The sequence below is a fragment of the Ornithorhynchus anatinus genome, chromosome X1 (assembly GCF_004115215.2).
Source record: "Ornithorhynchus anatinus isolate Pmale09 chromosome X1, mOrnAna1.pri.v4, whole genome shotgun sequence".
NCBI lineage: Eukaryota > Metazoa > Chordata > Mammalia > Monotremata > Ornithorhynchidae > Ornithorhynchus > Ornithorhynchus anatinus.
Genome location: NC_041749.1, coordinates 31,048,369 through 31,062,753, shown reverse-complemented (window position 1 = coordinate 31,062,753; position 14,385 = coordinate 31,048,369). Strand labels below are relative to the sequence as shown.

General features: G+C 42.9%; 1 protein-coding gene across 1 annotated transcript in view; it reads left to right on the top strand.

The window, feature by feature from the left end:
• Positions 1 to 14,385, top strand: part of GALNT10 (polypeptide N-acetylgalactosaminyltransferase 10) — a 157,752-nt gene that overhangs the window by 66,395 nt on the left and 76,972 nt on the right. Inside the window, exon 4 of the mRNA XM_029050329.2 lies at positions 13,840 to 14,006. Coding sequence (XP_028906162.2) covers positions 13,840 to 14,006 — 167 coding nt within the window. The remainder of the gene's footprint in view (positions 1 to 13,839; positions 14,007 to 14,385) is intronic.

The window sequence follows — 14,385 nt, the reverse complement described above, 5'->3', positions numbered from 1 at the left end:
TCAGATCCACTCTAAAGGGGACCAGATTTCTGCAAGTTCAAAATGGGAAAGTCGTGAGGTCTCCAGAGAACAGGACCGATTGGCCAGGAAAGACAGCTGGCAAATGGAGACACTGGAGGGAGGAGGTGGAAGGAATATGGAGAGGGCTAGATAGAATAAAATAGGGGGCAAAGACAACTCCATCCCTTCCGTTCTGGCGGTGGGTGCTCCAATATCACTGTCAATAGTATTTACGGAGCATTTACTGTGTGCAGAGCACTGTACTAAGTGCTTGGGAGAGTACAGTATAACAACAAATAGACACATTCCCTGCCCACAATGAGCCTAAGCTCTAGGGGGGAAGCAATGAGGAAGAGAGAAGTGATGAAGAAAAAGTCATCCTCCATTTAGCCATCTCCCTACCACTGCCACTCCCTCTGCACAGCCACCTTACAGTTGCCAGGTTCTTTCCACCACCGAGCTCAATATAGGAGCAGCGTGGCCCAGTGGAAAGAGTATGAGCCTGGAAGTGAGAGGACCTGGGTTCTAATCCCAGCTCTGTCACATGTCTGCTGTGACCTTGGACAGAAGTCAATTAACTTCTTTGTGCCTCAGTTACCCCATCTGTAAAATGGGAATTCAATGACTATTCTCCCTCTGACTTACAATGTGAAGCCCATTTGGGACAGGGACTGTCTGAACTGAATATCTTGTATCGTCTCCAACACTTAGAACAGCACTTGCCACAAAGTAAGCGCTTTACAAATCCCACAGTTAATATTTTTATTATTATTAAAACAGCACCCCTCACATTCAAGACCACCCCACCTACAGAGGGTCATCTGGTCACGTGGCCTGTCTCTGGGCCCCGCTCTCTTCTTCAACTTTAACCTTTTTGGTTAACTACTCCCTGAGCCAAGTCTTGTCTGCACTTACCCCAAGGAACAAACACTTTTTCATCAGAACTAGTATGTAAGATGATTTTTCATGAATAGCATTAATTACTAATGGCAGCATATTCTGAGCATTTGACAGTGATTTTCGTTGATTAAAGGACTGTTCCCTGGAACTGTGTATTTTAAGTGAAAAGGTTTTGGGAAGTCATAGGAGATGAAGGGCTTCGTTCAATCACTCTTCCCAAAGGGATCCATGTTGGATATGTCAGGAAATAAAATGAGAAATGAAAAACAAGGAAAGCTACATGTTTATATGAAAACCCATTGAAACATATTTGGATGACTTTTGTGGATCATTTGTTCTGTAGGTATGTGCCATGTGTGATTTTTGCCATTTGAATAGATGTTCCAGGAGGCTAGGAGAAGTGTCGTATTTGATTTTTCTTGGTGTCAATCAATGGTGTTTATTGAGAGCTTACTGTGTGCAGAGCACTGTACCGAGTGCTTGGGAGAGTACAGTACAACTGAGTTGATAGAAGCATTCGCCACCCAAAATAAGCTTACAGTCAAGGGAGGGAGACAGATATTCACATGAATTAATAAATTACAGCTATGTACATGAGTGCTGAGGGTGGAGTGAATACAAAGTGTCCAAAGGGTACAGATCCAGGTGCAAAGATAAGGGGGAGGGAGCCAGAGAAGAGAGAACTCAATCAAGGAAGGCCTCCTGACACCCTGATAAGGCTTTGAAAGTGGTAAGAGTGGTGGTCTGGCCTATATGGAGGAGGAAGGAGTTCCAGGCCAGAGTGAGCAAGTGGAAAAGGGGCCCATGGTGAGATCGAAGTACAGTGAGCAAGATGGCGTTAGGGGAACTAAGTGTGCAGGCTGGGCTGTAATAAATCAGTGAGGAAAAGTAAAAGGAAGCAAGCCGAGTACTTTAAAGCCAATGCTAAGAAGTTTGATTTTGGAGGTGGATGGGCAACCACTGGAGGTTCATTTATTCAGTAGTATTTATTGAGTGCTTACTATGTGCAGAGCACTGTACTAAGCGCTTGGAATATACAATTCAGCAACAGATAGAGACAATCCCTGCCCAGTGACGGGCTTACAGGTTCTTCAGGAGTGGGGAGATGTGGACTAAACTTTTTTTTTTTTTAGAAAAATGATCCAGGCAGTAGAGTTAAGTATGGACTAGAGCACAGAATGTCCTATACAGAATATCCAATACAGTGGGGGAACTCAATAAATATAAAACACCACGACATGGACTAGGCTAGTAGACTAAACAGAATGTCAAGTTATATGTAGGACATATTATGCCTGATGAATAGATCCTACCAGGAAGCCAAACTTTTATTTTGCTATTTTGGTCTGCTGAGAAAGGTTCACTTTGTAAACTGCATATGAAAATTGTTTCTTTGAGAAATTATCTCAAGTTTAAGACTTGAATCCTGGACCCTTTTTGTGTACATTTATTCATCCATCAATGGTATTTATTGAGCACTTTGTGCAGAGCACTGTACTATGATGGTATTTATGATAGTGTTTAAGCGCTTACTGCGTCAAGCTCTGTTCTAAGTACTGGGGTAGATACAAACTAATCAGAGTGGATGCAGTCCCTGTCCCACATGGAACTCACTGTATTGATCCCCATTTTACAGATAAATTAAATGACTTGCCCAAGGTCCCACAGCAAAGTGGCAGAGCCAGAATTAGAATTCAGGTCCTTCTGACTTCCAGGCAAGTAATCTATCATCTAGGCCCTGCTGCTTCAATACGGTTGATAGACACAATCCCTGCTCTCAAGAGTCTAGAATAGTGCTCTAATGGGGGAGAAAGATATTAAAATACATTACAAGTAAGGGAAACAACTGAGTATAAGGAGATGTACTTAAGTACTGTGGGGGTGGGAGGGTGGGGAGAGTACCTTAGTGTTTAGGGAGTGGAACTAAATTTATGGGTGGGGGGTGGGAGATTAGTCAGGGAAGGTTTCCCTGAGGAGATGATTTCAGTAGGGCTTTAAAGATGGTGAGGGGACGAGGGAGGCCCCTAACAGTTTTGGATTGTAGCCAGACACAAAAGCCCTTACCACATGTGAACAAACCCCATTCCTGCCTGTGTTGGCCAAATGAAATCTGAACACAAAGAATGGCAATTGAACTGAGAGCTCAAGATCGTTTCGACGGGATTACCAAGGAATTGCTCTGGGAATTGGTTCTAAAATTGAGGTGCCAAGAGGATGGCTTTATGCAGGCAATTGGGCCAGGCTGACGTGGCCCCACATGCCTGATGTTTCCCATCGTGTCATTTGGAGATTTCATCATATTTCCTTCAGCATGTGGTTTGTCAGACTTTGCAGCAAATGCCTGAGCCTCTGGAGTCTCGCAGACATGCCAGGATTAGGATCATGTTTCTCCCCTTTGGGTGGCAGACAATAAAGCATTTAACAAGATTGAAACCAGCAGCTAACTTTTTCTTTTGCTTTCTCTTTGATTTCCCTGACCATACTCTGTTTTTGATAATCAGCTTGGGCTCAAGCTGATAGATAGACGTGATTTCCACATGTCAAAAGAGCACAAGAGAAGATCTGCAAAATGTAAATTTCATCGGCCCCTTGGAAAGGGATAAAGTTGGTAGCTTAGCATACTGTTGGCCGAGATCTCACGCGGTAAGCCCCAACTGACCGCTAAAGCTCAGGTTGCTCAGTTTGGAAACTGCAGATGTTGGTAGTTTGCGTTATTTCCCTACTCTGTACTTGTCTCTCTATTGCCAGGATAAGCAAAACTTTGCTGATTAGCCAGTTCAGCTGCACCAGCGTCCTCATTTTGAAGGGGCCAGATATTTTGAAAAAAAGCCTTTCCAGTGAGGCCAGATCAAGGAGTTGATATTCTGATCACCTAGGTCACCCTGGAAGTGTGGGAAACAGTGTGGCCTAGTGGATAGAGAACAGGTCTGGGAGCCAGAAGGACCAGCATTCTAATCCCAGCTCCGCTATTTGTCTGCTGAGTGACTTTGGGTAAGTCACTTCACTTCTCTGCCACTCAGTTACCTCATCTGTAAAATGGGGATTAATCCTATGAACCCCATGTGGAACACGGACTGCGTCCAATTATCTTATATATATCCTAGTGCTTAAAACAATGGCTGGCACAAAGTAATCACTTAATAAATACCATGAATAATAGATAAATAAAATGCTGAGGATTCCTCCAGTTCTCTCTAAGCACCTTTTTTTGTGCAGAATAACCAGACAAAATGAGGTCATTGAGCAGTTGGCATAATAAGTCAAAACAACTTAAATACTACATTATAAAATAGTTTACTTCAATTAGAGGTATAATTTTGAAATGAGAGAAAGAACGAACAAACGAGAAGACAAACTTATTCCTGCTTCTTTTATTTTGGAGACGGGTGCCCAAGTTGCTAATCGCTGTGGTCGCTGAATCACACACCCTCTCCTCACCACCTAGTTGTCCCAGACCAGACAAGAGAGGGAGGGTGAAGCTTCTTCTTGTGGACCCATGGAAACCATGATACGTGAGGACTGAATTCACCCTCTTCCCAGGCCTTTCCTGGCCCAAGTACAGCCCTCCTGTTAATCAATGCATACAGTACCCAACACCAGAGCTGCTCTTGCCCCCAGCACCTCTTGGGGTGAGTGGTCCCCTTCCCTATCTAGATGGGCTGGCCCGTCTCTGCCTCAGCTGATACTTAAAAGGCTTTTGGATGGAAGGGGTGAAATCTGCCGTGCCTTCTGGAGAAAGATGAGAATCCCCCAGGCCCTAGGCCAGATGGGACCACCTAATGCAGGAGGAGGAGAAGGAGGGAACCTACAATCTCGACTCCCCTTCTGCCCCTTCCTGCTTAAAGGGACAGGGCAGGCCAGTTATTACCTGCCCCAAAAGCTGTGTGGGTGAAGCTAATGTCATTTCCTGAGTCCATAGCAGCCTGTGCTCAAGAAGCCACTTTTGGTACAGAGAAGAGCCAGTTGTGGCTTAAAAGCCACTGATTGCCAAGCCCTTGATCTAGATGGTCATAGTGTGAGCCCGGTGAGGGACAGGTTCTGTGTCCAAATTGAATATCTTCTATATACCCCAGTGCTTAGTATGGTGCTTGACATAAAGGAAGCACTTAACAAACACCACAATTATTATCATAGTGTCAACTCAGGCATTCTGGAAGCTGTAAACAAGAGAGGATGAGTGTCTGAAAGCCTAAGAGCATCTCACCTCTCTGTTCCCTTTCCATTCCATTCTTCTCCACCCAGCTAAGCTTGCCAAGGAAAGGAGCCCAAAGTCAGGGTTCATTCATTTATTCATTCATTCAATAGTATTCATTGAGCGCTTACTATGTGCAGAGCACTGTACTAAGCGCTTGGAATGAAGAAGTCGGCAACAGATAGGGACAAGTCATTGGCAAGAGTCACTGGCAAACTACTGATGACGCATGTGGAAGGCAAACAAAAAGACTTTCTGTGCAATGTTTATTTAGCAAAAACCTGTCATATGAAAGAACTGAAGTGCAATGAAATTAGGAATGTTTTCTTTCCCACAAGTTAACCTCAAAATAGGGCACTCTGAGAGCGGATACCCCCACAGCAGGAGTCGGGCTATGAGTGTGGAATTTGAAAGCTCTTCTGGTTGCTCAGCCAGTTGAGTGTTCTGATGGGCTGAATTGCCTTCTAATTTTGTCTTTGGAAGGTGCTCCATGCTGTGAAATTAAAAGTACTTGGTAAATTCATTAAAAATAAATCCATTTTCAAAATGTAATGAAGGAAAAACAAGTTTTACTCAAAATTGTATTTTGTTTTCCTTTTCCTGCCAGTGATGAGAGTAATTATAATAGTGATATTTAATAACCAGTGGTATTTATTGAACACTTACTATGTGTAGAGCACTATACTAAGCGGTTGGGAGAGTACAACAAAACAGAATTGGTAGGCACATTCCCTGCCTGTAACAAGCTTACAATCTTTAAGCACTTACTCTGTGCCAAGCACTGTATTAATCACTGGGGTATATCCAAGATAATCAGGTTAGTCACTGTTCCACGTGGGCCTCACAGTCTAAGTAAGAGGGAGAGCAGTTAGTAAATCCCCATTTTACAGGTGAGGAAACAGAGACACAAAGAGTTCCCATATTCTACGTCTCAGATTCTTCCATCATCAAATGTTGAAGAATAGGCATATAGGGCACCTATCGTAGTCACCTATCTTGCAGGGGTTTACGTGGATAAGAAATCCAGGATACAAGCCCCTCTCTGTATCCAGCCAATCACTGACCCTTGCCCCTCAAAACCCACCTCAGCCCAGTAAGCAACACCATCCCAGTTAATCAGTCATATTTATTGGGCATTACCTATGTGGAGAAAACTGTACTAAGCGTTTGGGAGAGTACAGTATAACAGAGTTGGGAGACATATTTCCTGCCCACAAGGAGTTTACAATCCCCAGGGTCAGTCAGTCAGTCACATTTATTAAGTGTTTACAGTGCAGAGCACTGTACTAACTACTAAGAAGAGTAAAACACAACAATACAACAGGCACTTTTCCTGCCCACAACAAGCTTTCAGTCCATCAGTTGTATTTACTGAGCGCTTACTGTATTCAGAGCTTGAGAGAGTACAATATAACAATAAACACATTCTCTGCCCACAGTGAGCTGTAAAGAGGTAACCTTACCAGCACACCAGAAGTAACAATAACAGTAATAATGTAGGTATTTGTTAAGCACTTACTATGTGCAGAGCACTGTTCTAAGCGCTGGGGTAGAAACAGGGTAATCAGGCTGTCCCATGTGAAGCTCACAGTCTTAATCCCCATTTTACAGATGAGGTAACTGAGGCCCAGAGAAGTTATTTGCCCACAGTCACACAGCTGACAAGTGGCAGAGCTGGGATTCGAACCCATGACCTCTGATTCCCAAGCCTGGGCTCTTTCCACTGAGCCACGCTGCTTCTCCAAGTAAGATTCTGGCCATTTTCAGTTCAGACTTTCATCATGACCCACTGGTGAAATAGGGTACCAATCTGGCTCATTGACTTTCCCAAGACTGGACAGGACTCCTTCAGCTGGAACCCTATTCAGTAAGAAGCTAAAATGGGGTGATATTATTTTTCCAAGCAATTGTTAAGTTTGCAGAAGAAAAATCTTTGCATTATTTTAGCTTCTTGTCTGGCTTCTCTTCCTTTTTGATCACCTTATTATTCTCTCACTGTCATTTCTGGTCTTTGCTATTGCAACTGTGTAACACAAGAACTTCTACCAACATCGGTAAGTGAAAGCAAATGTAGCAGTGCCGATTTCTGAGTCACACCTCCAGTCAAGGAAAGACATTAACAAGTTGCACCTTTGTGCCTCTTTTCTCACTAAAGAACATTTGTCACCTGAGACTAACAGAGACCTCCCAGCTGCTTGATCAATCAGTAAAGCATTTTATTTTCATGGCCCCTCCTTTTATATTCTGGTGCATCAAACCTGGAGAAAATTAGAATCTCAAAGATTAAAATTTGCCAGAGACTTTTTCAGGCCGTTCAGCCTTTCTCTTTTACCAAAGTGGGGGCTCTACCTTCTGTTGTACTATGGTGGTGTACTTTGAGAAAAGTGTCTTTGTTATGCTTATTTGTTTAGTTATTCTTCCCTGTGGACTGGCAGTGCTGAGAGCCATTCAAGTTCAGCCAAATTTGGCGGTAATAGGCACCCAAATGTTACTTTATCTTCATAATCTTTCTTCCTGGTGTTCATAAGCATTAAGCCCGGAAGAATTGGCCTTTATGTCGTTCATTCAACTGAACAGGTTTGTGGCCAACTCCCAATGATTCTGTTACTGGAAACACTATTGACAGTGGTGAAAGGGCAACTCTGACATGTAACTCTTGGGGTGACTTTTGATCTCCTCCAGTCCAGCCCACATGTATGTATTTATGTATGTATATGTACGTGTATGTATTTTCTATGTAAAGTTTTAATTAGCAGAGTCAAAATGCCACTTCTCTGGCCATTAGGCATATTGGCTTAGTGATCTTTCTCTGTGGGTAGCTCCGAAGGACAAGTAGTAAATTCCTACAGGCATTTCCATAGGTGTTTGTTGTTTTCAACCATGAGGCTGTGACTGAACTCATGGGTAATGTTCATGCCAGAGCAGAAATGTGGGAAACAGCATGGCCTAGTGGAAAGGGCACAGGCCTGATAATTGGAGGACATGGGTTCTAATCCTGGTTCTTATACTCTCTCTTTTCTTTTGTTTAATGGTATTTGTTAAGCACTTATCATGTACCAGGCACTGTACTAAGTTCTAAGGTAGGATACAAACTAATCAGGTTGGGTACTGTTCATGTCCCACATGGGGCTCACAGTCTCGATCCTTGTTATGGATAAGGTAACAGAGGCACAGAGAAGTCAACTCGTCTGCTGTGTTACCTTGGGCCAGTCACTTAACTTCTCTGTGACTCAGTTTCCTCATTTGTAAAATGAGGATTAAATTCTACTCCTACTTAGATTGTGAGCCCTATGTGGGAGAAGTACTGTGTCTAACCTAAGTATCTTGTATCTACCTTAGTGCTTAGAACAGTGCTTAGTACCACAGTTATTAATAAATGTTTAACAAATATAACAATCACAGTAACAAATATAAAATGTGGTCTTGTGATCTGTAAAAGTAAGAAAGCCCAAGTTGAGTCCAGATCCATGCTGCAGTTTTGAATATTTTTTCTTTTATTGACCCATTTGAGTTAAATTGGTCTATCAGAACATTGTTTATTTCTCTCAGTGCATTGTTTTAGGCATGTATCTCTTTGTGAGGCTAAGGATGCCAAATAGATGGTGTGTCTACAGTAGGATTGCACTGTGTAGTAACTGGATGTTGGTTTCACCATGAGATCATGAGACAATTGATTAGAACTCTCAGTGCTTCCATAGACCCTTTCCTTAAATCAATAAAAAGTCAGAACTTCATTGAAAACAATCTATCTCCATTCTTCTTACCTCTGAAGATTCAGGCAAGTTAAGGGAAGAAATTTTTAGACAGGATGATTTAACTTATTTAATTCACTGCCAATCACAGTGATAGGTGCAAAAACATGAGCACACAACTCTGTTGTTTTGATACTTAGTTTCTGCTTAAGACCTCAGGGAACATCATGAATTATTCCCAGTGCCTGCTAACCTGTCTTGCAGGGTTGATTGGTTAGAAGAGTCATCAAAGTTAATGTAATTGTTACGGTCTGTTTCTTCCAGCTTCTTGAGAATCACTTTTATTATCACTCACAGCAGCCTTGGGCAGAGAAGGCCCCGATTCTTGCCCAACTAGATTTGGGTTAATGGCCAAATCAGTAATTCACAGTTCCTTCATTGTAATGTTAACCCTCTGAGAGAGCTGCCTCCCTAAAATTTCATTTCAGAACTGAGCTTCATTCGTTTCAATCACTACTTGATATCTCCATGAAAAAGTGCTCATAGTCATCAGAGGGCCCTGAGGTGTCAGTCACGTTACCCTATTGTCTCTCCCCTCTCTCCCTCTTCCCTCACTTTTCTCTTATTGTCTCTAGCACTCTGCCACTTATCCCCAAGTAACCTCCTCCTGTAGACTGTAAAGTTCTTTTTTAAATAGCATTTGTTAAGTGCTTATTATGTGTCAAGCACATTTCTAAGCACTAGGGTACAGGTTTATCAGGTTGGACCCAATCCCTGTCCCACATGAGGCTCACAATCTAACTAGGAGGGAGATCAGATATTGAATCCCCAATTTATAGCTAAGGAAACTGAGGTAAGTTACATGACTTGTTCCAAAGTAATAATAGTAAAAACTCTGGCATTTGTTACGTGCTTAGTCTCTACAAAGCACCTTGCTAAGAGCTGAGGGGATACAAAATAACACTGGGAATAACACCTCCAAATCCAGAGCTGCAGGAAGACCTTGGATGTTTGACCAGGCTGGGTGCCAGCTTAACTGGAAAGATTCTTTCTTGGAGGCAAAACTTGGTCCACGTGGATCTTGGCTTCAGAGCTCTAGAACTGGCTTCCCAAGGGTAGTCGTGTCCCTGGCTGGCTTTTTGACAGTTCAAGTCAGAGTGGGTGCACAGTGACCATAAGGAAGTTTTTCAGATTGGTATCCGAGAGGCTAGTGTGAGCTACAGGCATCATATTTCAACATTGCATTGATGAGAAATTATTTTCCCCGTCCTGGTATCCTAGCTGAATACTTCTTCGGGCAAATCAATGGGCCCCTGAATGTTTCTTTCTCACCATTAATAAATTCAAAATATTAGCATAATGGTGATCACTCTGTGGTATAAACCTAGGAGGGAGAGTGCAATGTTGAGTGTGAAGTAGAGAAGCAGTGTGGCTCAGTGGAAAGAGCACGGGCTTGGGAGTCAGAGGCCACTTGTCAGCTGTGTGACTGTGGGCAAGTCATTTAACTTCCCTGTGCCTCAGTTACCTCATCTGTAAAATGGGGATTAAGACTGTGAGCCTGACGTGGGACAATCTGATTACACTGTATCTACCCCAGTACTTAGAACAGTGCTCTGCACATAGTAAGTGCTTTCCAACATTATCATTATTATTATTATTAATGGTTTATGAGACTGCCCTGTTACTAAATACAATGGGCTCTATTTTGTTCAAGTTCTTCTCAGTCTCTTGGTTGCCTTTGCTAGTGTTCATCACATCTAGAAACTCTCCAGCCTTGTCTTTTCTGACACAGCACTTTCCTAGTACTCTTTTCTCTTCCTGCTCCTCTCAGTGTCCTTTACTGGCTCTTCATCTTCCCATCAACTTTAACTGTGGTTGTCTCACTAGGGTCTGTTTTGGACCCTACACACATTTTCTTGTGAAGCTCATTCACTCATGTGATTACAGCTACCATCCCTGTACTGACGTCTTCTAATTTTACAGTCTGTCTCCTCCTGCCTCCAGGACATCTCCCTATGGAGGAACTGCAAGCACTTGTAACTCAGTATCTTAAAACCTGGGCTCCTCTTCTTCTCTCTAAAACCTTCTCCTCTTCCTCCTCCTATCCTGCCCATCATGGTCAACAGCACCCCCACCCTCCAAATGGCAAAACTTTACGATCTTGGTATCATCTTTGACTTCTGTTTTACCTCCCACCTTCATTCTGTCTTAGCTGTTGGTTCTCCCTCCCTCATGGATCCTCCTCTTTCTCTTCACCCTTATATTCACCACTGTGGTTCAAACCCTATCTTCTAATAATTGTGGTATTTGTTAAGTGCTTACTATGTGCAAACACTGTACTGAGTCCTGGGGTACATACAGGGTAATTGAGTTGGACAAATCCCTGTCTCATGTCGGGTTCACAGTCTTAATCCCCATTTTACAGTTGAGGGAACTGAGGCACAGAGAAGTAAAATGACTTGCCCAAAATCACACAGCAGACAGCACACAGCTCCACAGCAGGTGGAGCTGGGATTAGAATCCAGGTCCTTCAGACACTCAGGCCTGTAGTCTATCCACCAAGCCTTGCTCTATCTTTTACTGGTTACTTGATGTCTGTTACAGGACTCTGCACCCAGACACTTGATTTAATCTCATTAAATTGCTTTGCTGTGCACACCAGTGGCACTCATGCTGCTTCCAATGAGGAAGGTGGTGAAGGGCCCCCAAGTCAGGGCAGATAGGCTTGGCAGGCAACAAGAAAGTAGTGGCTAAGGAGGTAATGTGATTGGCATCCTGAATCCTGATTGCCCGAACAGTCACAACTCTCTCGACAAGCCGACCAATGGGTTAGGTGTCCTCTAGACTGGTAGTTTTAATGAGATGTTCACCCCCTTGAGTTTATTTATTGCTACTGTTCTAGTCTGTCTCCCCCGATTAGACTGTAAGCCCGTCAAAGGGCAGGGACTGTCTCTGTTACCGATTTGTACATTCCAAGCGCTTAGTACAGTGCTCTGCACATAGTAAGCGCTCAATAAATACTAATGAATGAATGAATAGTTTACCTGAGAGACCAGGCATCTGTGTAGCAGACATAGTCCTTTGGTATTCTTTGTTTTTAAATCTTGCTCACTTCCCACTGTGGGAAATGCTCTCTGCTCATACAAAAGCCACAGCCTTGGGGAAAAGCCAGGGCACAGAAACTAGCTTTGTGCACAAAGTGCTTCTTCTTTCAATGTTCTTCAGGAAGAATTTTTCTCTGGCAGGTTTCACCCTTTTAAATGAAGGAGATCCCTTTTAACAGAGTCTTTTTAAAACTCTCACTCTTGCTTCAGGATTTCTGTATGTGAAAGTGCAGTGTTCAGTATCACGAAGCACTCCTGCTAACCAAGAGTTTGTTCTGGCCTATCACTCTCTGGAGTTTGTCTTTTTAACGATCACCTTCCTGGAGCCTGATCTGGGAGAAAGGCAGCTTGCAAAAGACGAGTCTGTTAGAGTGTTTGAGCTATAACGAGAACATCCAGGTTCTGTGAGGTGAGGGTAAGCGTGGTAGAGGCACTACGTAGCCAACTATATCAGGTTGTAATCCTTCTTTCCGTCCCTACACCACACCCCCAATTGTCCTAAGAAAGTGCCATCAAGAAACATCAACCCGAGGGACCGTTTAACACCAGAAAACATAGTCTACCTGTAGGGTATCCATCCACCCCATGTAATGTGTTGAGTTTGAACCTGGGTACTTTTAGCTTGAAACCATGGAAGGATTCTAGACTATAACCTCCTTGTGGGCTGGGAACAGATCCACCACCTCTGTTGTATTTGCCTCTCCCAAGCATTTAGTACAGTGCACTGCTCACAGTAAGCACTCGGCAAATATCTTTTATTCGTTTGCTTGGGTCAGACAGAACCTCAGAGGCTACCCTGAGAAGATGTAAAATTGCAATTGCATGCAGTAATCAAGGAGGGATAGGATAAGTGCTTGGATCAGTGTGGTGGCAGTTCAGATGGAGAAGAAAGGTTGGATTTTAACAGTGCTGTGAAGGTAGAACCTACAGGATTTAAAGATTGCATGTATGGAAAAAGCGCTGGTACCCAAAAATGGACTAAGCGAAGTTTTCATGGTGGCTAGAATGAGATTATGTTTACCAACTGTATTGTAATGTACTCTACCAAGTGCTTAGTGTAGTGCTGTGCACGCAGTGACCCCTCAATAAATACCATTGATTGCTTGATCGACCAAGTGGTTGGAGCCAAGAATTCTCATCACTAGCCTCATCCCTCACTAGTCATTGTGAAGGTGGGTGATCTGTTTTTTAAAGTTATCAGAGCTCCCTGAATTAATACCATCGAATCAGATATCATAGCATCAAGTGATATGTTTAAGCCCCTCCATGCACATAACACTGAACTGTGCATTATACCAAACATATTGAGTGGACAACAGTCTTTATTTTATGGAGGTTTAGATTCTTCAAAAGAAGACAACATGAACAAATAAGTGGATGAGCACTTTGTTCAACAGGGCCTTCGTGATGAAATACAAATAAGTGGGACAGAATTAGCTATCAAGACCCGTAGGTGTGCTAAGTGAGGCATTTGGAGTGTACTATAACAGGAAATATGCTTCATATACTTACTTCATCATAATCGCCAATAACGGTGGTTTTGAGTGCTTATTGTGTGCAGAGTACTGTACTAAGCACAAGCACTTGGGAGAGTACAGTACAACAGAGTTGTTAGAAACATTCCTTGCCTACGAGTGTCCAGTCTAGAAGGGGAGACTAACATTAATATAAATAAGTCATAACATAATTTTTAGATATCCTCATAAGTGCTGAGAGACGAATATCAATTGCCCAAAGGTTACAGATCCATGTCCACAGACAATGCGGAAGGGAGAGGGAGCCATGGAAAAATGGGCATAATCGGGGAAGGCTTCTTAGAAGACTTTATGGAAGATTACTCAAATAATGCTCAAGTGGCATCGGGTAGTAATACTCGAGTTTCAAGGCCATCTCTAGTATTTACTTCCTGAGTTGAATTTTGAAGCTAAATGATTTTTTTTTTCCTCTTTAGCTGTAACAACAAGTTGTACCTGGAGAAGCTGCCAAACACCAGTGTCATCATCCCATTCCACAATGAGGGATGGTCTTCCCTCTTGCGCACTGTCCACAGTGTCCTGAACCGCTCGCCGCCGGAGTTAGTAGCAGAGATCGTGCTGGTGGATGACTTCAGCGATCGAGGTGGTTATGATAAGCACAACTGGAATCAAAAATAGATGCTACTAACTACAGGCAATCAAGAGTTAATGCCCACAGATAATTCTTTGGGTTTTAAACTCTGGAGTTTTTTTAATTAACACTGAAGCAGCTAAAGGGGAAAAGAAAGCTTGTCAGCACTAAAATTTAGAGGGAAGGCACAGGGTGTGGATCAAGGCTCTTGGACCCAACCAACATGCTTAGACAACAGCCACTTTCAATAACTTCTTTGAACATATAGAGAGACAGAGCTGTTGCTTTTGTGTGTGAGTGTGTGTGTGTGTATGCATCTGCATGCATATGTTCAATAGTATTTATTGAGCACTTACAGTGTGCAGAGCACTATCCTAAGCACTTAAGGACT